Raw genomic sequence first — 27,115 nt, 5'->3', positions numbered from 1 at the left:
GAAGGCTTGAGACTACCCGATTCCTCCCATGTGATTCGGATTCCAACCGTATGGATTCGGGTCCCATGAGAGGGGTTGGTTCAATAGCTTCATGAACCCGGTTTGATGTTGATTGTACTCAACAAAACCGGATCCGTAGGGGGTGGGTCGAGTGGGAACCGGAGAAACAGAATGGCTAGGAGTGGTTGTTTGGTTCGTGTCCGCACTAGAATGTGGAGAAATAAAACCGCGGTTGTAGGGATGTATTTTATAAAAACCTAGATATTTATAAAATAAAAATAGAGAGAAGATGGTTTGAGAGTGTGTTAGTGTGTTGGTTTTTTTTTTTAAATGAGTTGAAAGGGTGATTATATATAAAAATTTAAAAGAATTTTTTTAATTAACCTGACCGTTCAACGGTCGTTATTTGAAAACATAAACTTTCTCCAGCGTTATGATCTTCACGAGGACACAAAACAATCAACCCATAACGCCGGTCGTAACGGTGTGGCCGGGCGCTATGACACCCTCCACCGCGGTATACCGCCCCATTACGAGTGGCCTAAGGGGGAAGACCATAACTACTTTACCTAGTTTTCCATAATTTTGTTAAAACTGATGGATTAAAGTGTAATAAGATGAGAGGATTAAAATGTCATTGGTGTTTAAAAGATGAATTTACCCTCATTTTAGGGTTGTATCTTATGAATTAAGAAGAAAAAAGTTCTTTTAACCTTTTGTATCTTAAACTAATTCTCTCTCATACATTATAATATATTATATATATATATATATATATATATATATATATATACATTTTAATTTATTGGGTTTTCTTATGAATTGGTGTATAAGGGGAGGGGTGGTGGTCACTAGTGATAGAATTTTATCACTCACAAGCACCAATCAAGTTCCGCCATGTCAGCAACCATTTTTGCATCACTCACAACTTTTTTAGTGGGGGTGGTCATCACTCACCACCATACCCAACAATTTCCCCCCAACCAACAATTACACTCACAAAATAAAACCATAACGCGTGAAGAAAATAACGAAAATTGATTTCCGTGAAAATATAACGGGTGGAACTTTGTTGTGGGGGTGGAAAAAACATCCTATCACGCGTTGAAAATGGTTTCCATGATGCTATAACGCACGGCCCCATGTGGCCTAAGCATTATGTCTAATAGAGATGAATATGATTGGGTAGTTCCGTTGATGATACAATATTACAATAGTTCTTTAATTATTCAAATCGCCGTTAAAAAAAGGAAAATTGGTATTTAATAAACCAACCTTTGCCCAGTTGGTAAATAATAATCCAACCTACAGAATTGGTATATAATAATCCTACCTATCAATATGTTGGTACTCAATGAACCTCCGTTAGTTTTTTTTAACTGAAGTTAGTTTTTAAGTTTTATTTATTACACAAACAGTCCCTGTAGTTGTAATTTACTAGTTTTAACTATGAGTTAATAGCCAAAATGGTCCCTGAGGTTAATAGCCACAGCACCGCCACCGCCACCGCCACCACCACCGCCACCACCATCGCCACAGCACCGCCACCACCACCACCGCCACCACCACCACCACCACCGCACCGCCACCACCACCACCACCACCGCCGCCACCACCACCATCGCCACAGCACCGCCACCACCACCACCGCACCGCCACCACCACCGCACCGCCACCACCACCATCTTTGTCTTTGATCATCGACGCCTAAGGGGTTTGAATTCAGATGCAGCAACAGACGATGACTGACCAAAAACATCACAGATCCAACAGCTCTAGCGATGGTGGTGGTGGTGGTGGCGGTGCGGTGGTGATGTGGCGATGGTTACGGTGGTGGAGGTGCTGTGGCGATGGTGGTGGTGGTGGTGGCGGTGCGGTGATGGCGGTGCTGTGGTGGCGGTGGTGGTGGCGGTGGCGGTGGTGATGGTGGCGGTGATGTGGCTATTAATCTCAGGGACCATTTTGGCTATTAACTCATAGTTAAAACTAGTAAATTACAACTACAGGGACTGTTTGTGTAATAAATAAAACTTAAAAACTAACTTCAGTTAAAAAAAACTAACGGAGGTTCATTGAGTACCAACATATTGATATGTAGGATTATTATGTACTAATTCTGTAGGTTGAATTATTATTTACCAACTGAGCAAATATTGGTTTATTAAATACCAATTTTTCTTAAAAAAAAAAAAAGAAAAAGTATAGATGACCATCACATCCTCGTTACTTCACACGTCACACCAAAAGTGAAGTTTGACAACAAAAAAAAAACAAAAAAAAAAAAAAAAAAAAAGTCGATCATCTAAAACAAATAAAAGCAGAGGTCCAGTACACAGATGAGGGTTTGGGGGAAACCGAAAGCTCAGACAACAAGAGAGAAGTGAGAAGGCAGCAGAGGGAAGGGTTGGGTTGGGTGTTGCCCCCTTCTGCAGCCCATGATCTTCGATTTCCCCCCAACATTCAACACCCATATGTATTGCTTATGTCTTCAGTCTACTACTCTACCATACATTTTCGATCCTGTAATCTTTGTGCTTGTTTGTTGCCTCTTTCAACTGTCATTTCCCCCAAATACGATGAAACATATCGGTATTCTTTTGGTCTTGTTTCTCGTAGAGGCTAAATTATGAAGAAAAAACAGCAATGATTTTAGAGGCAATGATGATGACTTTCTAGTTGTTGTCTGAGCGAATCGAACAAAGGTTGAAACAGATCGTATCTTGGCGGGGTAATCTACGGAGGCTTCTATATGTAGCAAACGTGACGTTTGCAGCCATGGCGGTTTGTTCTTCTTTGTTTTGATTGTTAACATATCTGAGCCTCTTGAGTTTTTCTTCTACAAGTTTTCGTTGATTTTTTACAAAAAAAAATGTGTTCCAGTTTATTTAATGTAGTGCAACGATTTGTCTACAGCTATAGGAATATCATTATAAATAAGTTGAACAAACCCTAGATGAACTATGCTAAGAAGTTAGTGAATTTGCTCAGAGGATTTAAAGCTTAGAATTATCTCTAACCATTTGATTAACTGATTATCGGCGATATTGACGATATTCAACTGATATATCACGATTTTTCTGATTTCGGTACCTTTCTTCTTAGTTCTACCATTCGTCTTTCTTCTTATTGCTGCTATTAGTGTTTTAAGTCTTAATCAGTTCCTACTTGCTACAATTGTTAGTGTTTTGCAAGTTGCAAAAGGTTAATTTGTTAATGGTAGGAGAGTATACTGAACTGTTAATGTTAAATTGCTATATATATAAATTATTATGCATCATATTAAAATCACCGATATCCCACCGCGATAACCTATATCTCATGTATCGGTCCTTGAACGATATCCATTTTTTACCTCATTAACTGCATAGTTCTATTGATGCTGCTACTGCTGTTGTTTCATTTGTAAAGGCTGTGATGATGGAAATTATTTCGAGCAAAATCGGAATTTACAGATCTGATCCGTATCTTGGCTAGGCAACTCAGTCTGTATGTATTTGAGACATGCAACTGTGATTGCAGCCATGGCGGATTTCGACAATAAATTCCGATGATAACATATCTGAGCCTCAAAATCTTTATCCTTGGAGATAAGAACATCTATCTACCAAGAGGTGCACATTTTGGTTTTTTCCTAAACCAGTTCAGGTTGGAATTGTTTTGGTTTGGGTCAACAATTGTCAAAACTGGTATTTGGTGAAACCGGTTTACAAGTGGAAAAGGATCGGTTTGGTTTGGTTTGGTTTGGTTTGAAACTAGTTCTGGTTATTAACTGGTTTCAAGGGATAAGTTCTCGAGCCGGTGGTAGGTTTGAAACGGGGACCAGTTTCACCAAACCTGTTTCATAATCGGTTTTGGGTCGGGTCGGGTCAAAACTGTTTTTTTGTTCACCTCAACATTTATTATAACCGCCTTAAAATATAAGATGAGGTGTTACATTGTGTTATTCTCATGTGAATTGAGACTTAGGGGAGATTGAGGAGGTTTCTGAGGGTAACTTCCTCTTGCCATTTGATCCTATGATTTTGATGCTGATTCGCCCTAACCAACTGAGCTACTCTGTCTGTCTATCTTTCAAACAAACAAACACTTGATCTTCATGTTGTTCTGTGTTTACGGATCATAATCTGGCGCCTTTGCTGGTACAATGTTGTTATGAGGCGGTGATGATGAAATGATTTTTGAGCAAAATAGGAGTATGGAGACCCGATCCGTATCTTGGCGGGGCAATCCAGATAGCAACTGCGATCGCAGCCATGGCGGATTTGGGCGTCCTATATCTGACTACAACAGATCTGAGCCTCTTATCTGTCAGCTGATTTACTCGATCTATGAATGTTGTTTTAAAAAGACTTGTTTTTCTATCCAAAAAGGGTTAGTGATGCGGCTTGTTGCCCGTTTGCCTTCTGTTTCGATGTGATTTCTTTTTGAGAGGTTTAATTAATCCATGTTAAAACAAAGTTGTGGGTTTGCTCAGAGGAATGAGGCTCTGGCTAGAGAGAGAGATCTAGGTTTCGCAGAGGAGAGTTGCCTATCGCAGTATCTCTTGCCATTGATCAACCGATTGAATATGAGCCCATGATTTCGTCACATGATATGTTTGATTAAACACCTCTCTCCTTTTATGGCATTGGAGGATGATTGATCTTGATTATGTTGCTGCTGTTGTTCCATTTAAAAAGGCTATGACGATGGAAATTATTTTGAGCAAACTTGGATTTTACAAATCGGATCCGTATCTTGGCTTGGCAACCCGGTTGGTATGTATTTGTTTACGTGATTGCAGCCATGGCGGTTTCGACAACAAATTCTTATTATTATATATCTGAGCCTCAAAACTCTATTTCATATGTCCCTCAAGATCTGAAGATCTTCGTGTTGAATATAGAACCAAACAAGTGTCGCTATTCGGGTCATAGCGACCAAGTGTCGCTATTTGATGTAAATAGCAATTAGATATAGCTATAAAATAGCTGGATTTATAGGTTTTTGTTAAATATACATGTAAAATAGCATATATACCAAAGTATTTTGATATAATATACATATAAAAAGTTTCAACATTCTTTTTCGAGTGTATCGCTATTTATAAAATAGCGGTCGCTATTTGTCGCTATTTGCTATGTAAACATATAGGTCCCTTGTCGCTATTCGCTATTAATAACTATGGGTGAGAACAAACCTTTCTTTATCACATGAGATAAGAATTGTACATGCACATTTACCTAGAGGTGCGCATTCGGGTTTTTTTCTCCAAATCGCTTCGGTTTGGGTCAACAACTTTCAAAATCGGCCTTTGGTGAAACCCTTTTACAGGTGGATCACCTTTTTATCATTTGTGGGTTGGTGAGTGATGTGTGGCGACAGGTTTTATTGTGGTACAAAATCCCCATGTTCTGCGATAAGCGAGTGGGTCAATTACCTCTGGTTAAATTCTCATATGAGATCACATTGCAAGCTTCTTCGAATCATCGAGTAGTTCTTACAGTCTTGTGGTGCATCTGAGATGACCAAGTTTTTAATAATGAGGCGAACTCTATGAAGATATTAGAGGAGGTTGAAACTGTCTTTTCTTTATATGTGGAACAGCGGTGGTGGCGTTGTTATGGCTATGGGGGTGATTACCGGCGGTCAACAATGATTTTTCAAGATGTAAGAAAACCCGAGAATGGGTTGTGTGCAAATTTATGCCTTTATTCTGGATGCTCTACATGGTATACAGTGTGAATTTGTTACATTGGTATTTAAAAGAGTATGTGATTTCTAATTTTTGTGACTTTATTCTTATTTGATTTGCAGAGGGTGAATTGAAAGCTTCGGAAGTGGTTAGCAGCAATTCAAGTTAGTGCTTTTATAACTTTCGTTTAGTTCTTATCTTCGGTTTGTTGTTTGTATTTTGATGGGATTGTAGAGCAGACATTGTTTTGTTGGGAATTCATTTAGTTTTTCATATGCATATATTAGGCTTCCTTCAATGCTAATCAGTGCTCTGTGTTAGTTTAACTAATCATCGACAATGAAACTACAAAGTTCTGTACAGAAAGCTGTTAATTTGTATTATGTATAGTGCCAATGTAAATTTCAAAATACTTTGCCTTTTTTTCTGTACAGAAAGCTGTTAATTTATGTTAAAAGCGATTTGTATTCGCAATAGAGTATTTTCTAGTACAGTAAATAATGTACTTATGTAAGAACGATAAACTTTTTATTTCGTGCGACGCATGCGTGTAGGCTTATTCCTAATTATTATTATTCCATATATAAAGAAGCAACTTTGTAGTGCATTATGAGTTGTACATTGTACTTTGGGCATTTTCCAAAAAAAAACCCTGGATTTTTTAGTTTTAACCCAAAGGTTTTTACCGTTTGCAGTTTTAACCCTACATAATTTGTTTTTTAAACTTTAACCCAAAACTTTTCATTATTTGCAATTTAACTTCACAACTTTTGTCACTTATACTTTTCATCTTTCGCAAATTTTCGTTTTACGTATAGTTCTAAATTTTTCGAGTTAATACGACGCAACGTGCATGTGTGGTTCAACGTTTTTACCTCTATTTTCCTATGTTTGACAGGTTCGTCGCAACACGCATACCCTACGTTGAGTCAGTGTTGGTGGTTGATGACGGTTGTGTGATATTAGTACTATTTGACACCGTTTTACGCCCCGCTGCAACGCGGGGTGTGCTTTGGGGGTTTTCAAAGAAAAATGGTTATGCATATGGTTGTCGTAACGTTGGCTTTGGGGGTTTTCCAAAAAAAATTTATTTTTTTTACTTCACCCAAAAGTATTTCATAAATTACTTTTAACCCAAAATTATTTGTTTTTTTTACTTTTAACCCAAAACTTTTTATCTTTTGCAATCTATCTTTGCAACTTTTTTTACTTTCAACTTTGGTCCTTTATTGTTTTCATTTTTCGCAAATTTTTCGCCTTATGCTCCGTTCTAAATTTTGTGACTTAACGCATCGCAACGTGCGTCTTTGATTTAACGTTTTTACTTTTCGTTCTAAATTTTGCGAATTGTGGGTGAACGTTTTTACATCGTCTATTTTTCCCGTTTCACAGGTTTAACATAACGTGCGGGTCCTAGATCGACTTAGTTATAACTAAAGAATCCCCGCCGCATTGCGGCGGGTCGCAATTCTAGTTATTATATATATTAAAGAAGACAGGTGTCAACCGTTTGAAGGTGGTCATAGTTTAAAATATATAAAAAACTGAGGTGGGTCACGCTGTTCACTATTTAAGTAACACGATCCATCCATCCATCCATCCTCCAGATTATCCATACAGCAAACACCGCCATGGCTGCGAAGCTCGTCATCAACAAGCACCTCCGCTCTCTAACCACCGCTCGTTCTTCCATCTGCTCTGCGCGGTAACTTCAGATCCGATCTTCCTCCTTTGATTCAGTCCGTTTTTTTATTAACTAAAATAATATGATGTGTGCAGGCGGAGATTGCACGAATCAGCATACGAGAAGGAAGTAGAAGATGAGGTTCCTCCGGTGGAAGAGATGTTGGATCAACCAGCAGAGGAATACTGGGAGCCTGATCCGGATACTGGAGTGTTCGTGCCAGCAAGTGAACAGAAGTCGGAGGAACCGGCGGTGAGTTGCAGCACGGAGGAAACGGTGTTGGATGAGAAGGCGTTTTTCCGGCCACAGGAGGATCTGGAAGCGCCTCCACCGGAATCCTTCACAGGCGAGATACCTCCTGTTGATCCCTTTGCTGAATGATTTCTTCTGTAGAAATGCTTCTGTATTTTGAGTCTTGTGTATTTTTTTGTTTTAGTAAAAGTAGGTTCTTTTATACGTGTAACAATAATGAAAAGTAAAATAGGAGGTTGAGCTGCTAGTTAAGTTTCATTTTATGTACTTACTTTTACTGATTTTTATGCTAAACAAAACTTAATCGAAACAAGGTTTAATTCTGTTAAGGACAGATTGAAAGTAATTTGAGCTCCACCGCTTATCAAAGCTATGATATACTTTTCAAGTTCCAAGGTTTACAATTTTATATTAATAAATTATAACATCTATGTGGATAGCACGACTTTTCTTTTCTCCAATGTACACGAACCATAGAGGAAAGATTTTATATATATTTTTCTTAAGAAAAGGCAATCTATTGAAGGAAGTATTTTTTTTTTTAACGGCCAACAAAACATTTTATTAGACCACCCGTAGTGGGGCGTGATTTTTAAAAAAAAATTGAAAAATAACGCCCTAAAACGCCCCCCTAACCATTACACTAGGCGTTATATCAAAAAAAAAAAATTCTGAAAATGATGTTTGGCGTTATAATGAAAACGCTCCATGTGCTGCATGTGGCCAATGGGCATTTATTCCAATGTTTGACCAGCCAATATGATTTAAGTTGCTTTTTTTTTTTTTTTTTGTTTAATGATTGGAAGGGGCATTATTTGGGCATTATCCCCACTACACCACTTTTGCTATAATGTCCCATTGCTGACTAGGACGCCACGTGTCGGATAATGCCCCATGATGGGGGCATTATAAGTTGTTACCACTACACATGGTCTTAATCAAACTAGCAAGATGCTAGACACCAAATCTACATACACCAAAATTACCATACACCACAAGGCCAAAAAGGCCAGTACATTCTATATTACAAAGCCAAATTAAAACTTCGCCATTCATTCCACGACCACTGCGATTGACCCGATCTATTCTTTATCCAATGATATGCCATCGATTTTGATTCTTCAACAACCCTCGTAATACTAGGGATAGCTTGACCAAAACGGACATCATTTCGCATCTTTCATAGACACCAAATAACAACCTGGACAATAGCACTAATAATTTTTTGTTTCTTCCTGCTGCCATTGACAGAGATGTATGCGTCAATAATATCCTTTAAGCTGAAAGCTATTATGGGTGGAATCCTGCACCATTGTGTCATAATAAGCCAAACCGTTTGGGAGAAATGACATGACACGAAAATGTGTTCACTGGATTCCTCATATTCACCACAGAACAAACACCGGGAGTCCTCTATGTATATATTCCTAGCAGCTAAAGCGGCTCGAGTAGGAAGTCTTTCCGACAGGGCACGCCACGTGACAATCCCCACCTTTTTTGGCACAAGTTTATTCCATAAAAATAAATACTCTGGTACTGATCTCGAAGCCGACGCGGAGATGCATTTGATACTAGCCACAGAAAAAGCTCCCGAAGCATCATGACTCCAAACCCATAAATCCGGACCGATACATGCGTTAAAATCGCAGAGAAGAAGCATCAATTCTGTCAATTCTTCCTGTTCACTTTCGGACATAACATGCCGACACCAGTCCCATGTCAGCTTCTTCACCGAATTAAACTCCCACGAGACTCGATCCGCCACATTACAGTTTTTCACCTTCTCAAGAGCAAAAAGTAGCGAGAAATTTATGTACAGTGGTTGATTACCAATCCAAAGATCCAGCCAGAAAGCTACCTTCAAACCACAGCCCACTTTGCACCGGATAGCGCTAGAAAGGTCTATGCCAACCTGATTAAGATTACCGTAGATTCCGACAATTTGTTTCCAAGGACCCGCCAAAGAAATCTTTGCCGGAACTGGAGCCCAAGATATGTTATTATGGTGAAACGCCCATACAACTCTTCTCCATAAGCCATCTTTATCCGTCTTGAATCTCCACCACCATTTCGATAACATAGCAAGGTTTGAATCACGAATATTGAAGTCTATGGGGTTCCACTCTAAAACCAATTGGTGATAGATGGAGTAACCCAAGATCTTATTAATACAACCGGAAGGTCTTATTCTTTCGATGTGGGATAGGGCTCCTCCAATACCCTCCCGCACGTATAACCCGGTCTGTCAAGAGGTGTACACGTGGCCTTAACCGGAGCTGACATAGAGTCGTGGCTCTGATACCATATTGAAGTCTATGGGGTTCCACTCTAAAACCAATTGGTGATAGAGGGAGTAACCCAAGATCTTATTAATACAACCGGAAGGTCTTATTCTTTCGATGTGGGATAGGGCTCCTCCAATAACGAAGAGATCCGAAACCTAGTCCACCATACTCAATAGGGGCTATAACCCTTTCCCAAGCCATCCAACTCATGTGATAGTCAACATCCGACCCACCCCAAAAGAATACCCTCCTCATCCTTTCTAAGATCTCTAAAACTTTCGCCGGAGCCTTATATAACGAGAAAAAATATGTTGGCAAAGAATTCAAGACCGACTTTAACAACGTAATTCTACCTCCGTAAGAAAGGTGCTTTGCTTTCCAAAGAGACAGCCGACTAAGAACAGGAGGGCATTACAAAGTCAAATTAAAATTACACCATTTTCTCCACTCCATCGAGTTGAAATTCGTTTTTATTTAACCACACACATGAGAACTCTAATATCTCCTCAAGCACCTTTTCCAGAGTCATTTTTCAAATTACCCATAAAGTGACAAGAATTATATCTTCTTTATAGGCTTACATTTACTACCTTCTCTTTATATTTTAATCTTTCTTTACCGATTTGCATCGCCATTCTACACCAAGGACCACACCTGACTTGCAAAAGAGCAACTGATGAGAATATGTTATGATGTTTCAAGGGTTGAACTGCCAATTCAACTTTAGTTGGGATCTTATAGAGACCGACTCTCCAACCAAAGAAGATCACTTTTTTCCGAAGCCCAATCAAACAAGATCTCCTCATGGGGGAACAACCTGTTTTCAACAACAATTCATCATATTTACCGTCACGTATCTCCCGTCCATTGCCAACTCTAGCTTGAGATGATTGGTTACGGTTATGCTAAACGTACCATTTTCTTGTGGTTTTTCTTTTGCCGAATGTATTATCGTCATCCTACTAAACCAATCACATCATTTTTTGTAAAAAAAATATTTTGCTTTTTATTTTATTTTTATGAAAACGACTTCTACGTGTGTTTATAAGCAAAAATTCTGGAAGAGATTAGGAAAAAAAATGTTTTTTAACATGTAAAAGTGATTTTTTATAAGATTTTTTACATGCATTACTTATGATTTCCCTGGTTTCCTACTTTTTTATGGTTTTTTTTTAATAAACTCACTGCTATACGACACATGTACTTCATGTAGTGGGTATGCAAAAATCACGTTCCGAATATAGGGAAAATTACATAACTACGTCATGTAATGTAATCACGCATGCTAATTTCTAAAAAAAAAAAACTATAGCAACAACCTACTCAAATTAAACAGAATAAAATGCCTATTTATGTGGTGTAGTATGAAAAAGTTAAGGTCGCTTAAAAATCGTGTGACAAGTTTGTTTAAAAGTCAACAATAATGGTTATTCATTTTTTGCGACTTCTTACTGTTGCAACACTTGCTTTCATTACTTGATTGTAAGATTCTTATAACATTTAATCTCAACCATTTGATTGCAAAATTAATGCTTCAGAATCCTTCCTATCTTTTGCACAAAATCTATCCTTTGCATATGATCCAACGCTAACAAGCTGAGCATAAACGTGCACGTGCCTAACAAATTATTGTGTGACATGTCCTTCCGCATAGATGTTCACGTGCGTAACAAGCTAAGCCGGTCGCTCTAAGCAGTCGATATCAACACACAATTGATTTATTTTGATTGTCGACATTGTTAACTGTATATGTATGAATAACACATAAAAAACACTAATCAGTCATTCCAACATAAATTAATGCTAAATGAAATTTTGCAAGTTAAAAATTGAAGAAACACCGGTTCAAATCTGTTGTGGATAGAACAATAATGGAGTCTCGACCGGAGGTTATCTCCTATTCCTCTTCTTGACCAACGTAAGCTGGGATCTTCCTATATGATCTGCAAAACAATACACCGTTACTCATTAAGAGGAGAAGGATAGTTCTTCTCTTAACCAGACTCCAGTGTGAGAACAAGAAATTGTTCTTTCAAGATAGAAAGGAAACAAGTGTGTGTTTAGAGCGAGAGGGCAAGAAATCGGATGCTTAAACCTTTGGTGGAGGTTGGTATTTATAACCGAAGGGTTAAAGAAGGATATGAGTTGATGGGCTGATGGGCCAAGACGTTGTTTTCAAGGAATATCCATTTGGTCCCCTATAACACGGCTGGTAGTGTGCGCAGAGATGGGAGTACGATCGCGTGTCGTGATTTGCTATACGTCGCTTTCCAGATGTATTTGTTGTCTCGTTTGCCCTTAGCTGTGAGTGGAGATTGAGGAGGGATGTATTGGCATCACGTGATTGGCTATCCATTTGCTTTCAGGTTTACCTTTGTGTCCTGCATGATTGTGATTGTGGGACGTCCCTTGGTACATGGCCTTATAGATGTTGATTGGCTGCATGCCACTGCGACTCGCACGGTTGTCTCGTCTGCATTAGTCTGGTCCTGCATCGGTGAGGGTGGCCCGCGGTGGAACACTAGAATCAGCTAAGTGTCTCAGTTGTTAAGTGTGGGTATGGTTTTGTGCACTCGAGACCCAATCAGATAACAAAGACATTAGTGACCAACAGAGAACAGAAAACCAAAATCTAATCGACTCACGACAAATAAATGCAAATCTTTGAGCTGATTTGGTACATGTTTCAGCACTTCCTAAATTTGACAACGTTGAAGACGACGATGAAGATGATTGATTTTTTTTTTTGGGTAAATTACACTTTTCGTCCTTTATGTTTGTATAGAATTGCAATGGATAGCCTTTAACTTTAATAATTACAGTCACAATCCTTTATTTGTAAAACCCACTACAACATTCGTTCTTTGGCATTAACCTGGTTAAAATTTTTAGTTAACTTTAATCACATAAGGGTAATTTAGTCTTTTTACCAATTACCAAATCATTTAAAAAATATTTTAATAAACAACACAAAAATAATACCTAGAGCATGTTTGGCTAAGCTTTTCCAACCAGCTTATTGGCTTAATCAAAAAGCCAATAAGTAGTTTTAGTGTTTGGCAAATGCAAAAGTCCTTTTCAAAATGACTTTTTGAGAAGGAGAAAAAGTCATCAAAAAGTCATTTTTGAAAAGTTAGAATGTTGTGATTTTTTGAACTAACTTATTGACTTATTAGTTTTTAGTCATTTTATATCAATAAGCTAAGCCAAACACTTTTTAAAAAACAACTTATTGACTTATTGGCTTTTCTCACCTCATAAGCTAATCCAAACACTTTTTTTTTAAAACTCCTTTTCAAAAAGTCATAAGTTAATAAGTCTTTTTTCCAAAAGTACTTTTTAACTTAAATAAGCTTAGCCAAACATTAAAATTCATTCTCTCTAAACACTATAAGTCTCTCTCTCTCTAAACAACCAGAGGCAATCACCACCAAACCCCACCCCCACTAATCAAGAACCTAAAACAACCCTCTTATAACAATCCCAAAATTCGATTTCTTTAATTATAGTTAGACATTAAGATGTTGGGGCTTTTGATTAGAAGATGAAGACGAGTATGTTGGTGCAAGAATTATGTTGAATTTGTGTGCGGTCAGAGGCTATGGCCAGATCCGACACCAGTTGTTATAAACAAATCGAAGGAATCAACTCCGGTTGCTGTGGTGAAAACCTTTGTAAATGCAGTTAATGAGATGAAAAGAATTATTGTGTGTGCGGATCATTATGAAGCGTTAGGCTTATTGCATTATAAGAAAATCGATGCTGCTTTTTTGAAGAAAGAATATAGGAAAAAGGTAGGCTTTTTTTATTTCTGTTTCATGAATATTTTAAAATGCACGTCCTTTTATTTCTGAACCAGAATTGATTGTTTTGATATTTCTTATGTAATTATCAATTGAACTCTTTTATGATGGCATCCTCTTGAAGAAATGAAGTTTTAGTAGAATTATTGATGTCAAATGTGGTGTCAAAAAGATTACTGTTAAAAATTCTGAGTTCATTTATCTCTGAAGCAGAATTCGGTAGTGGTGGGTTTGTATGTGTTTAGAGATGTGTTTGTGGTGACCGGATCCGGTGGTTGTGGGGGTTGGTTGCAAACGGTGGCTGGTGGTGGGGCTTGATTCGGTGGTTGTGGCTGGGATACGCTAGTGGTGGACCTGGTGATGGCTGAATTTGGTGGTGGTAAGGTTGGTTGAAGAGATGAGATTAGCTTAGAGAAGAGATTGGGTTGTATGTGTATATTGTATATATTTTAAATAAATGAGTAAAATTACCGATCTACACTCATCTGCAAGTTACATGATCAGACATAACCTAAATTTTTAACCTAGTTAGTGTTAAAGGACGAAATGTGTAAAGAGTTTTCCAAATAAAGGATTGTGACTGTAATTATTAAATTTAAAGGTTATCCATTGCAATTCGATACAAACATAAAGGACGAAAAGTGTAATTTATCCTTTTTTTTGTGATGTAATGTATTTTGTTTGTTGTAGTTAATTAATATTAATTAAATAGGTGTTTTTAAAATTAATATATTAAATTCTATGATTAAAATAAAAAAATAAAAAAATAAAAATAGCTGCCAAATGTCAACCCACGCTAGCTAGCCCACGCCCCCTCCACACCCCACTTTTTTTGAAGTGGCCTGGTAGAGCTCATCTCTGCTACATGTTAACCCAAACCCACACACAACGGTCTAAAAGAAAAAAAATGATAATCGTAAAATGGTTTGAAAACCACCAAGCATAGAAAATCACGATAAAAATATATTCCTAAATGAACAAAAAGCCTCAAATATAGAGAAAAATGCCCGGATAGTCTCTGTGGTTTCGCATTTTTTCACCTATAGTCCCCAACTTTCTAAAATTACCTGAATAGTCCCAAACTTTTCATATTTTGTTCCCGGATAGTCCCTGTGTCTAACTTCAGTTTGTTTTCTCTGTTAAGTGGGTGTGAAATGACAAAAATACCCTTTCTTTTAAAAGGCCAAACCACAGGGACTATTCGGGCATCTTCTACATTTTTAGAGAAAAACCCCACCACCACACTTTCCGGCGAACTTTTTCGTCTTTTAAATTCATCGATTAGAGCTCCAAAGACATATTGGTTAGAAGTTGAAACGCTCCTCAGAGAGTCCAAGGCAAAGTTAACAAAGATGCATCTATTAAAGAAACCCACACCCACCAGATAGTAACACATCATAAGATCAAATTAATATTCAACATACACACATTCATGCCAAAAGTTCACCTTGTCTAAGCCTTGAATAAAAGACAGCATAATGTATGGTGTGCCTATCTACCACAACAACATTTTAAAGTTTACAACTATAATTGCAGCTGCGGCAACAGAACACTATATCAAAATTCAAATTTAAGAAAAGATAAAGCAGCAACCCCTCAACAATAATATTCATCCACCGAGATTAACTTGTGACTTTCCACTGCCGATTCATGCCTGCAACGATGTTCAGTGCAACAATAAATCATCCAGATAACGACGAGTCTGGGGTCTGTGGAAATTCAAGATTTGATGCATATATTGGTATCGTAACGTTACATATACAAATAAAATTGAGGCATGTAGTGTACCTGATGAGGTGATGTCTCACCGTAAGTCTTTTTTACATCCACTATAATTGTTTCATTCGACTGTCTTTTGTAAAATGTAACTGAAAAAGAAATTACTTGTGGTTTAATATCCAAATATTACACTCGAACTTGCAATTTTTATACCACTGTCACCTGTATCGCCTACTTGAAGGTTCTTTGAAACAATAAATTTTTTTAGTCCTTGTAATGTAAATGTTTTCCTGTTTTGTTCAAAGATGTGTGTATTTGTGGTCGAAGTCAGTTCACCGGAAAGGCGGCGGTGCCGGAATAACTCGCGTTCAAGATTTAAAATCGCCGGAAATTAATTTCGCCGGAAAGTGTGGTGGTGGGGTTTTTCTCTAAAAATGTAGAAGATGTCCGGATAGTCCCTGTGGTTTGGCCTTTTAAAGGAAAGGGTATTTTTGTCATTTCACACCCACTTAACAGAGAAAACAAACTGAAGTTAGACATATGGACTATCCGGGAACAAAAAATGAAAAGTTGGGGACTATTCAGGTAATTTTAAAAAGTTGGGGACTATAGGTGAAAAATTGCGAAACCACAGGGACTATCCGGGCATTTTTCTCTCAAATATGCGTATCCACTAAAATCTATGATTTAAAAAAAAAGAAAAAGAAAAAGAAAACATTCGATGATTCAAATGAAGAAATTGAGGCTCAGATCTGTAATTTGAAGTCGAGCAAAGGGATAGGACACCGCCATGGCTACAATACCGGTTGCATTTCACATACCATCCGGGTTGCCTCGCCAAGATACGGGCCAAATTTAACCCTATGCCCGATTACGATGCTCGGATAAAAATCCATACAGAAATCACTATCATCGCCCTCGTATATCACCGTCCAACATATCGTAATTGTAAAAAAGCTTATTTTGTAAAAAAAGCTATAAGCTTTGTTAAAAAAGCTAGGCCAAACAACCCCCGTAGAAGAGCATTCACTCACAGTCACACACACAAACAGGAATATATATGTAGAGAGAGAAAGAGAAAGAGTGGGGTTCTATCAAGTGACTATGATCTATCCATCATATTATCATGCTTTCTTGTCCTGTCTTCCAAGGGTTGTTGATTTTATGCAAAAATGGGGGTCAAACTCACTGGCTCAACACGATCCGATCAGATCATGTTATGGCAAGAAAGGGGCAACTACCCTTAAAAACTCCCCGTCTCTCTCTCTCGCCGGAGCCTCATTTGATTTTCCGAGCATCAGATCCCCAATTTTTGGTTTGCTTTTGGTCTGTGAAATGCCATTTGGTTTTTCTTACAAGTTACAAATGTGGGTTTGGGCTTCATACTGTGGAGGGTGTGTTGATCAATGGTTTTGGGCTTCATAATATATGGGCATCATATATTAAACTGAATTTACTGTCTTTTGGATTTAAAAACTGAATTTTACTATTATTTACATAGTCTAAATTTGCAACAAGTTGATGCATAAGGGCTTTTTTTTAAAAAAATTGATATTACCTTTTTAACCCAAAACTACTTAATTTTGTACTTTTAGCCCAAAAATTTTTATTTTTTCTAAGTAGTAAATACAAGTTGTATTTTTAATAGCAATTCTTACCATAAATGGCTTTTTTCGCCACGTGTCATCCGCATCATGTTAGCCTAGGGGTGCAAGCAAGTTGGCTCGGCTAAAAAAAACTCGAAACGAGCCTAGCTTCCCTTAGCTCGAGATCGAACCTAAAAACAAGCTAATTTGGTAAATGAGCTCGAGTCCGAGCTTCGCTTATATACTACTTTTTATTAATATATTATAAGTATATATGTAAATAATAATATTTACTATATTAATTAAATTTAACATGTGGAAAAAAAAAAGAGAAAAATGCCCGGATAGTCCCTGTGGTTTCGCATTTTTCACCTATAGTCCCCAACTTTCTAAAATTACCTGAATAGTCCCCAACTTTTCATTTTTTGTTCCCGGATAGTCCCTAGGTCTAACTTCAGTTTGTTTTCTCTGTTAAGTGGGTGTGAAATGACAAAAATACCCTTTCCTTTAAAAGGCCAAACCACAGGGACTATCCAGGCATCTTCTTCATTTTTAGAGAAAAACCCCACCACCACACTTCAGCTTCAACCTCCACCCACCACCACCCTCCTCCACCCTCCACCATCACCACCACAGTCACCTGAACTGCCATAATCCTACCATCAACAATATGGCCTAAACCGTACAAAGTTTCCGCCGCACAAACACATATCTCACTCCTCCCTCTCCGATGAGACTCTCCGGTGACGAACCGGACTCCAGCGACTCCAACTGACACTTCTTCCCCTCCCAAATCTCTGCTACTCTCGTTCTCCTCTCTCTGATCGATGAAGATTTTGGCATCACACCGATGGCTGCACAGTGGCTCCGGTCACACACACCCACCTGCAAACCCCCACCCCTCACTTAAAACCCTACCTACAAACACACCAGTCGCACAACACCCTCATCCTCCCTCTCGATCTCTCTCGGCTCCGGCCGTTTATCTGTCGGAGATGATGATGATGATTATTACTGAAGATGATCGTGCTTGCCATTGATTGGAGATGATGATTGATACTGATGAAGGAGAACCGGCGGCAGTAACGGTGACGGTGGTTCTGGGTTCGAGATGCGGGTCAGCGGTTCGGAACCGGTGTGTTTCAGGTGGAGCTCTGGTTCACGATCATAGCAGTGGTAGCAGATGAGGAAACGGAGTGATGGTGGTCCTCTTCGAATTCGAGTTTTGGCTTCGGGTTATGATGCAAGGAACAGTGACTCATACATAGCACCGGCCGGAGGAGTCGACGTCGGCGACAAGAACAACGGCGGCAGCAGCTCGGTCAGCAGGTGTGTACATGTGTTTGATTGATTGTTTTGACAAAACCGGACATGTGATGTTTCAGGCGATATTGTTGATGGTAGGATTATGGCAGTTCAAGTGACTGTAGTGGTGATGGTGGAGGGTGGAGAAGGGTGATGGTGGGTGGAGGTTGAAGATGAAGTGTGGTGGTGGGGTTTTTCTCTAAAAATGAAGAAGATGCCCGGATAGTCCCTGTGGTTTGGCCTTTTAAAGGAAAGGGTATTTTTGTCATTTCACACCCACTTAACAGAGAAAACAAACTGAAGTTAGACCCAGGGACTATCCGGGAACAAAAAATGAAAAGTTGGGGACTATTCAGGTAATTTTAGAAAGTTGGGGACTATATGTGAAAAAATACGAAACCACAGGGACTATCCGGGCATTTTTCTCGGAAAATAATTAAAAAATCAGTAGTTTTGCTTACTATCATGGATCACTAGTTTTGTTTTTTACAAACATATAGCCCTTCCTCCATATCATTGTCACCAGTTTCACCCATAACCGCGTTATCACCCATAACCGCGTTATCTATTGTCATCAGGGTGGATGTATGCATAGTATGCTTTGCTTAGAGGGTGCACATGCACGTCTATCATAACCGCCATTTTCAACTAGCTTTTGTGTTTAACTAGTCGATGCCCCGCCCACTTTGCGGGGCGATAGGCGAATAATTATCAATCAATTAAAAAAACAATACTATAATTTTTCTAGGAAAAAAAAACTAAAACGTTATTTTTCGGATCGGGGCAAAAGTGTAATTTTTCAGTACTAATGAGCGAGTGTTAGGTGGCTCCTTGACATGGAAAAAAATTAAATCGAGTCAACCAAACCTAAAAAAATGTTTTCTACTTTTGCTAAAAAAAACTAAAACGATTGGGAAAACGTAATTTTTAACTGAGGCCGAAATCATAATTTTAGTTCAGAGATAAAATCGTAAGAGTAAATTACAAGTTTTGTCCTTTATGTTTGTCCCAAATTTCAGGCGCTGTCCTTTACCTTTAAAATTGATGAGTTTTGTCCTTAACGTTTCAAAATCCTGCACGTTATGTCCTTTAGGACAAACACAGTTAAGTTTTTTTGTTAAATCTGATCATGTGCAAGGCACATGAGGGCATTTTTGTAATTTTGTTTTTAGGGAAATTTATGTAATTAACTTTAAAATAAACATCCCACCATCTTCAAAAGTTGTAGACCCACCACTTACCATCACCTGCCGCCACCACCTCCCACCCTCACCTGCCGCCGACCACCACCACCTCTCACCCTCACCTGCCGCCGATCACCCACTATCTCCACCATCGCCTGACCCACCATCACCACTCCACCGTCTCCAACATCACCATCAACATAATCCCAATCTCAAACAAAAAATCCCCAAATCACTAGGACTGATTTTATGATAGAATATGCATCGATTATTGGATAGTGAATACCAGTCCCAATTTCTTTCATATACATAACATTTTGGGCTGAATATCAGTCCCGATTCGATCCATTTTGGGAATATTAATATCAGTCCCGATTCGATCCATATTAAACAAAAAATCCCCAAATCACTAGGACTGATTTTAGGATAATTGTTTGAAAAAAAAAGTGGATTTCCAAGACCCTTTAAACAAAAACCCATCATCATAATTATCCAACAAAAGATTCCTCCAAATAGGTTCATGATTACAAAACAAAGATTTGCTTACAGTTGACAAAATCCCCAAATGGGGTGGCTTCTAAAAGCCCTAAAATGTCAAGAACTAGTTCATCTGTTAGGGTTTGAATGTTACCTAAGCCAAATCTTCTGTAGCCAAATCTTCTTGTTGTTGTGTTGAATGAGGGTTTTGTTTGTGATTTAGTGTGTGTACCATTCTTGTCAGGAAGAAAAACAGAGATAATGGCAGTACCCCAATTGGTGCATTTTAGGGAGAAGTGGCCATTGTTGAGCTCATAGATCCCTATATCTTCATGTTTTGATGCACTGGATCCTCCTCCCCATAAACACACAAAAGTGACAACGATGATGATGATAAAACAGTTGAAGTTTTGTTTATCATTGTGGGAGATTAATGGTGAAAGGGTTTATGCACTGGCTCCTCCTCCCCATGACCTAACCTTCGTCATCCATAACCCACCACCGTACACCTCCTTCACCGCCACCCATCATCACCATCGCACCCACCCACCACCGTACGCCTCCACCACCGCTAAACCCACCACAATTCACCACCGACCACCGTACATCTCCCACCACCGCTAAACCCACCACTCCGGCAGTGGTTTTTTTAGAGAGAGAACCTGAAGAGCTTAGAGAGAGAGAGAAGAAAGAGGGAGAGAAAGTTAGAGTGAGAAAGAGAGAGTGCAGAAGAAGTAAGAGCTAAAAATTTATTTTTACAAAACAATCCATATCTATATATTATTTACATAATAAGCCCTGGAATGGTTAAATGACAAGAATGCCCTCATGTGTATGACACATGACCAAATTTAACAAAAAAAAAAAAAGTGGGTTAGGCTCAAAGGACATACCATGCAAGATTTTGAAACATTAAGTACAAAATTCGTCAATTTTAAAGGTAAAAGACACCGCCTGTAATTTGGTGTAAACATAAAGGACAAAACTTGTAATTTACTCAAATCGTAAATTAAATGGACCAATGGGGGAGTGCCAGGAATCTGTCGGCACGACTGTAATTTTACATTGGGGGCAAAATTGTAGTTTCACCAGGAAAACAAACAAAAACGATGGAGAAAATGTAAATACAAGTTGAGGGCAAAATCGTAACTTTGCTGTGAGAAAAAAAAATAATGGCAAAACTATAAATTTATATATGGGGCAAAATCGTAATTTGAACCGAGGGCAAAATTGGAATTTTTAGCTGGGAGCAAAAGCGTTAATTTATTTTTAAGTGGGGGTAAAAACATAACTTTGAACTGATAGCAAAATCGTAATCATAAGGGAAAAAAACTAATGACAAAACTGTGAACTGAAACGGGGCAAAGTCGTAATTTTTAACCGGTGGCAAAATTGAAATTTTTAGCTGAGAGTAAAAGCGTAAATTTATTTTTAAGTGGGGGCAAAAACATAACTTTGAACTGATGGCAAAATCGTAAATTTAAAGGGGCATAAAATCGTAAATTTGTTGGACCAATAGGGGAGTGCCAGGTAGTTGCCCCTGGCATTATTCTCCCTGCCGCCTATTTAACCCAATAGAAGGCAAGCACTATTGCCGCTGTTGGGTTTTGTAGATATTGAATATGAATATTTTACACCACTTTTTACTGTGTTTTCCATTGGATTTTTAAGCCGTCCAAACCAGTGGCGTCTCCGAGAATTCATATACCCTGTTCGAGGTCAAAAAAATGTGACCTTATATCTTAACGATAAACAAGGCATTTACGAAAATGACAAAATTGTATTATTCGATAAACAATGTGTAACATCCGCCAAAAACGGATCTCCTATACCCATCCGTTTTGAAAACCGGATCCTAAACGAACTTTTTTTATTTATATTAGATGTCGCGTATTTAGAAATTACTATAACTAGTTTTTTCGGGTTTAAAATATTAATTTTATGAATGAAACTTGTTAGTCCCGTTAATAATTACAAAAGAAATAACTAACCTAGTTATATATTTTAGATTAAATTAATTTCCTAATTGAAGGGACTGATTTGGTAATTATTTAGAACTTTTAAGTGCAGAGACCAGTTGTGTGCAATTATTGGAAACTGTTAAATGAAACTCAATAAAAAAGAAGTGAATCAAGGGACACGAACCCGGGTCTCACCAGGCCCAAAGAAGTAATCAAAACACGCGCGCCACTGCACCAAAGATCTTTTTATGTATATTGTTTGATTCGATTTCTATTTATTAACATATCTATCAGTTTAAAAAAAAACACGTGCCCCTTAAAATCACGGGCCCTGTGCGGAAGTCCTCCCTGCACACCCTTACTGGACTATGACATATAACTAGGGATGAGTATTTGATACCGATACCTATTTTTCGGTAAAACACCTCAAAATCAACTTTTGCACCAGTTCTTCTCACTGTCTCACTCATCTCGTTTTTTAAATCATATATTTCCATCTCTACTACTTTATATTCCCCTATCATATATTGTTTAGAACTATGGATATTCTAGAATACATTAATTTAATAGATTTTTGTTAGAATAAATTGGTTTAAGTTCTACAAAATTTTAAAATGTTCACCGCTTCATGAAATAGATGAAGCATAATCAATTAATATTTGTTGTAAATGTAGAATGACTCCTTGGTCTTCATTGTGTGTATATCAATGTTCATAATCAATTAATGAATCAGGGTTCTCAATGGAATCCTGTTTAAGCCACGCTATCAAGCACAATTGCCACCTCTGTATCCGCCACCGTGAAACACTAGCAAGACATCGGTAGCTATAATTGATTATGAACATTGATCTCCCACTATTGTCTCAAGACAAAGCAACTTTTGGACACCAATTCATATACAATGTCAAAACCTTTCAAAAATCAAATACGTCAAACTTGACATCTCGAGAAACTACCTTCAATGGACTCTCGGTACTAAAATTCCAAATAACGTCAACAACCCGGGAGAGATGGTCACGATTGGAACAAAACTCAGGGGTGGACACACCCCTTGGAAAAATCTCAATCGCACCCCTTGAAAATATCTCCCGAGTCCGCCACTAATAAAACTTCCATTCAAGACAAAGCAAAAGCGATGATATTCCTATGGTGGTCAAATCGGTCTTCATGGGGCTTATTAACGTAAGAATATCATGACTTTTGCCTTTGTATTGAAAGGAACATCGTGGCTAGTTGACATGTTCTTGTTGTGCCCGAAGATGTGAAGGGCGATTAACTCAAGTTTTAAAAATCAATGGGGTGGGTAGTTTATTGGCAAAGACAAAACCTCCAAACACCTAAGTTCGGGAGACACTCTGTAATAAAAGATTCATTTATAAAACAAATTGATATGTTCTTAATAAGACTGCACGTTTTATAATTCATTCAAAATTTTATAAAAGTAAATTAAACTTTCAATAAAGTCTAAACAGTGGTGTTATAATTTGTGAGACAAAAATGTATCCAATTTACTTGTTTAAAAATTAGATTAACATAATATCACTATCATTATAAAAACATATTATTGAAAATTCAACTTAAAACCAGATCTTTTTCAAAAAAACTACCTAATAGTATAAAAAATTAGGGTTTCACGGGGCGGTGAGATTTAATTCGTTAATTGATAATGAATTTAGCAAAATAAACAAACACAAAACTCACTGGTGTAAGAGTCTGGATTAAAAAAAATCATATTTCAATAGAAAATAAATTAAATGCAAGGAGATAGGCTCAGATCTGTAATTGGGGGATGGGGACAAAGAAGAAACTGAGTTACGCCATGGCTGCAAAATACACAGTTGCATGGTGAGAGAATGTCAAATTCTTCTTCACTATGCCATCTGGATTTTGCCCCGCCAAGATGCGGGTCGGATCTTCAATGTCCCTTTAATTTTGCTCAATCATCATAGCCTTGAAACAAACTTAATAAATAATAATGCCACTGCCAGAATAACAACAACAACAACAATAACCACCACCACCTCCACCGCCATAGAAGCGATGACTATCAAGAAGAAGAAGAAGAAAAAGAAGGAAGAAGCATATACAGAAACAGTTGGACCAGAAAAAGGGTTGTTGGGTTGATTTTGGATGAAATCACTGGTTCAATATGAATGTAATAAATAGTATTCATATAGTGGCAAGACAGAGGCAACCACCCTTTAAAATAACTCCAAATCTGTCTCGCCGGAACCTCATTCCTCCGTCTGAGCAATAACAGTCATCCCCCAATTTGCTGATTCTGGAACGACTCTATCTACATTATATATTTGTCTCTTGACAATTTTGCCCCTCTATATTCCATTAATTACGCTTTTCCTTTCTACGGCCTTTGTTTAAAATCAGAAAAAAAATTGTTATAATAAAAACTTGGCCTTTGTTTAACTCGTTAATAAAAACTCATTTTAAAACAACAAATGTTCTGTCTGTGTCATTATAGAGCATTTTGGTGGTGAGATAAGGCTTATGACTATTAGGTCACGGGTTCGATTCCCCAAAAGGGGTTTTTTTCCCAAATTTATTGGGTTTCCTCCTGAATTGGTGTATAAACATTATTGCCTAGTGGAGATGGATATGATCATGTGGTTTCGCTAGTGGTTTGTCAATGATCCAACTTTGCCGTTAAAAAAAACGTTCTAATATTGAATCTCGTTTAAATTGAATACCTTTCTCGATATACAAAAAGCCATTTTTTTCTTTTTCGCTTAGGCTTGATCGAATGATCATTAGTAGTAAGAAGGGTGTCCATGGCTTTTTAGCCTAGTTGTATCTTTGGAGTGGAATAAGGCTTTGGGACTAATAGGTCATGTGTTCGATTCTCATAAGGGGGTTTTTCATATTTATTGAGTTTTCTCCTGAATTGGTGTATGGGCATTATGCCTAATGGAGATGGATATGATCGGGTGGTTCCGTTGGTAGCACAATGATACTTCAGTGGTCCGTTAGTGATCCAAATTTACCGTTAAAAAAAGTAGTAAAAAGGGGTAAGCCAAAATTATAGCAAGAGTTCTTAACGTTTTAGCTATACAAAAAGTACATATAGAAAAAATATACATACTCCAGGTGAAAACAGAAAAGGTTACTCCGAGTCAAAAAAGAAATAAGCTAACTGTTATGGACTAATACCATTGCAAGGTATGGGACTTGTCCCACATCGGTTGTATGAGCAACTGATGTGGGGTTTATATACCAAATGGGCTCTCTCACCCACCAGACTAGTCTTTTGGGTTGTGTTCTCCCATTTGGTATGTAACATTGGTATCAGAGCCAGAACTCGGAGTGGTGGCCCACGGAGTGATGGCCTGGAGAGAGCCAGCCGTGATCAACGTGGCCGTGACCAACGTGTCACACCCCCAAAATCCACCTGCGGATAACACCCGCTTCGGGGGCGTGACTGACCAGGATCCAGCCACCAATTATACTGAATACTTTAGTTGATAACAAAAGTAATACTTACTATTCGTAAGCTTATCAAATATTAAGTTCAGAGTTTAAAGTTTTGGTTCAAAACAGTACTAAGTAGCGGAAGCATAAGTAAGGTAGTTTAAAACAAGTTCATGATTCAAAATGAGGTAACACCCAACACAGGGGTGAACAGACACTACACGTTCCCAAGCTGCAAGCTCCTTCGTCACTGGTTACCTGCAAAGCATGCAGTAAGGGGTCAACAATAATGCTGAGTGAGTTCACTAGTTGTCCAGTTTTAATTACCCAAAAACTTTGTTTCACCGGTTAATTTATCCGTTTATACATGCCCTGGGGAGCTACCCCAAAAGTTAGCGACTAAACTGTTTTTCCAATACCGAACACTAGGTAACCGTTGCGTATCCGCAGGATGCCCCGATGTCAATGTTCTATCATCATTGACGGATTTCTGAGTACATTAGTTCACGCCCGTCCCAAACCAGGGCACGGTGTGAGGCTGGTAAACACCTAAATAGCGCTATCAACTAATAACCCGCTCGCCTAACCCGGCGACTAATCGGTATTTGTAGTAGGGACTTGAGTGATAGAGTTTCGTTTAGTGCCGTTAGTTGCAATCCGTATAAACAGTAATTAACCAAAAGGTTTCCCAATACCCGGGAAGGAAAAGTAAGTTTTGTTCCCAATAACTAGGGAAGGTATGCAAATGGTATCCCCTTTTTACCAGGGGATAGGGTTGTTAGTCTCGTGTCCCAAACCACCGGGACGCATGCTTTTAAGTTGTGAACTCACCTTGGGTTGCTCGGTAGGTTTAGGTTACTTGTCAATCACGTTGGTCACCACGTCCTAACATGGTTACCGGTATAGGTCAGGTTCGGTGTACAAGCATTCACGTAAAAGCACATATAGGCACGTAACATACATACAGGTAAACAGTCATTGGGTTATTGTAACAGATAGCCCAAGTTAACACAAAATGGCCCAATAACCAAAATGGACAGCCCACTCGCAACCAGCTGGTCTCGAGTCGCAACCAGGTGGTCTCGGCTTGTCACGTTATGGTTGCGAGTCGCAATCGTGGTCTCGAGTTGTCACGTGTTGGTTGCGAGTCGCAACCGTCGTAGTCTCGAGTCGAAATCTCGTGGTTTCGACTTGTCATGCTTTGGTTGCGAGTCGCAACCGTGTGGTTTCGAGTCGTAATGCCGTCGTTGCGAGTCGGAATGCTGTCGTTGCGAGTCGTAATCTGTCACTTTCATATACACGTGATGATGCAGAAAAGACAGTCCAAATTGTACATATGAAATCAGACCCATATTTGGAAACAGCCAATAAGGTTTCTACAAACACTTTTCCTAATTTTGACCATATACAACAATAGATCAAACATTACCATTTTAAAATCTTCAAACTATCTTCAACAAGTTCATCAAGTTCATAGTTTTTCCTAGGGTTTTCATGTTAACATAATCACACATTTTTGGACCGAAAATCACCTATTTCTAACAAGATTAATATGCAAGAACAAGTAAAACATACACTTAGTGGCATTAACATAACTCGGTTGGCCCTAAACATCCTTAAACCATTATTCCATAACCATTTAAGCATGTTAGCAAGTATCATACATAGGGTTTAACACACATAGTCAAAACTTCACAATCTTCCTAAAAATCATGCATAGTATTTCTAACCAAGCATAATACTTCTAGTTCATTTAACCAAC

General features: G+C 38.3%; 1 protein-coding gene and 2 long non-coding RNA genes across 7 annotated transcripts; 2 read left to right on the top strand and 1 right to left on the bottom strand.

The window, feature by feature from the left end:
* Window positions 1-2,306: 2,306 nt before the first annotated feature.
* Window positions 2,307-7,939, top strand: LOC110940278 (late embryogenesis abundant protein At5g17165). 5 transcript variants are annotated; one of them, XR_004893768.1, is made up of 5 exons: window positions 2,307-5,711; window positions 5,797-5,838; window positions 6,573-7,190; window positions 7,282-7,379; window positions 7,454-7,939. XR_004893768.1 is itself a non-coding variant. In XM_035990476.1 (4 exons), exons 3-4 carry the CDS (start codon window positions 7,306-7,308, stop codon window positions 7,737-7,739), a joined length of 360 nt encoding a protein of 119 aa, XP_035846369.1. In that variant the 5' UTR covers window positions 2,329-5,711; window positions 5,797-5,838; window positions 7,282-7,305; the 3' UTR covers window positions 7,740-7,939. The 5 variants fall into 5 exon arrangements, 1 of the variants encoding a protein (XP_035846369.1); XR_004893769.1 differs by having other exon boundaries at window positions 2,308-5,711; window positions 7,067-7,190; XR_004893766.1 differs by having other exon boundaries at window positions 6,573-7,379.
* Window positions 7,940-13,272: 5,333 nt separating this feature from the next.
* On the top strand, window positions 13,273-14,182 carry LOC110940280. Its single transcript, XR_002592963.2, has 2 exons — window positions 13,273-13,689; window positions 13,912-14,182. It is a non-coding gene; the product is annotated as an uncharacterized LOC110940280 (long non-coding RNA).
* Window positions 14,183-15,085: 903 nt separating this feature from the next.
* LOC110940281 lies at window positions 15,086-17,165 on the bottom strand. The gene is made up of 3 exons (XR_002592964.2): window positions 15,640-17,165; window positions 15,487-15,566; window positions 15,086-15,352 (listed from the first exon to the last, which is right to left on the bottom strand). It is a non-coding gene; the product is annotated as an uncharacterized LOC110940281 (long non-coding RNA).
* Between the last annotated feature and the right edge of the window lie 9,950 nt (window positions 17,166-27,115).

This window comes from Helianthus annuus, chromosome 5 (assembly GCF_002127325.2).
Source record: "Helianthus annuus cultivar XRQ/B chromosome 5, HanXRQr2.0-SUNRISE, whole genome shotgun sequence".
Classification (NCBI taxonomy): domain Eukaryota; kingdom Viridiplantae; phylum Streptophyta; class Magnoliopsida; order Asterales; family Asteraceae; genus Helianthus; species Helianthus annuus.
The sequence above is the reverse complement of the archived record's forward strand: the minus strand, read 5'-3'. Positions and strand labels throughout refer to the sequence as shown.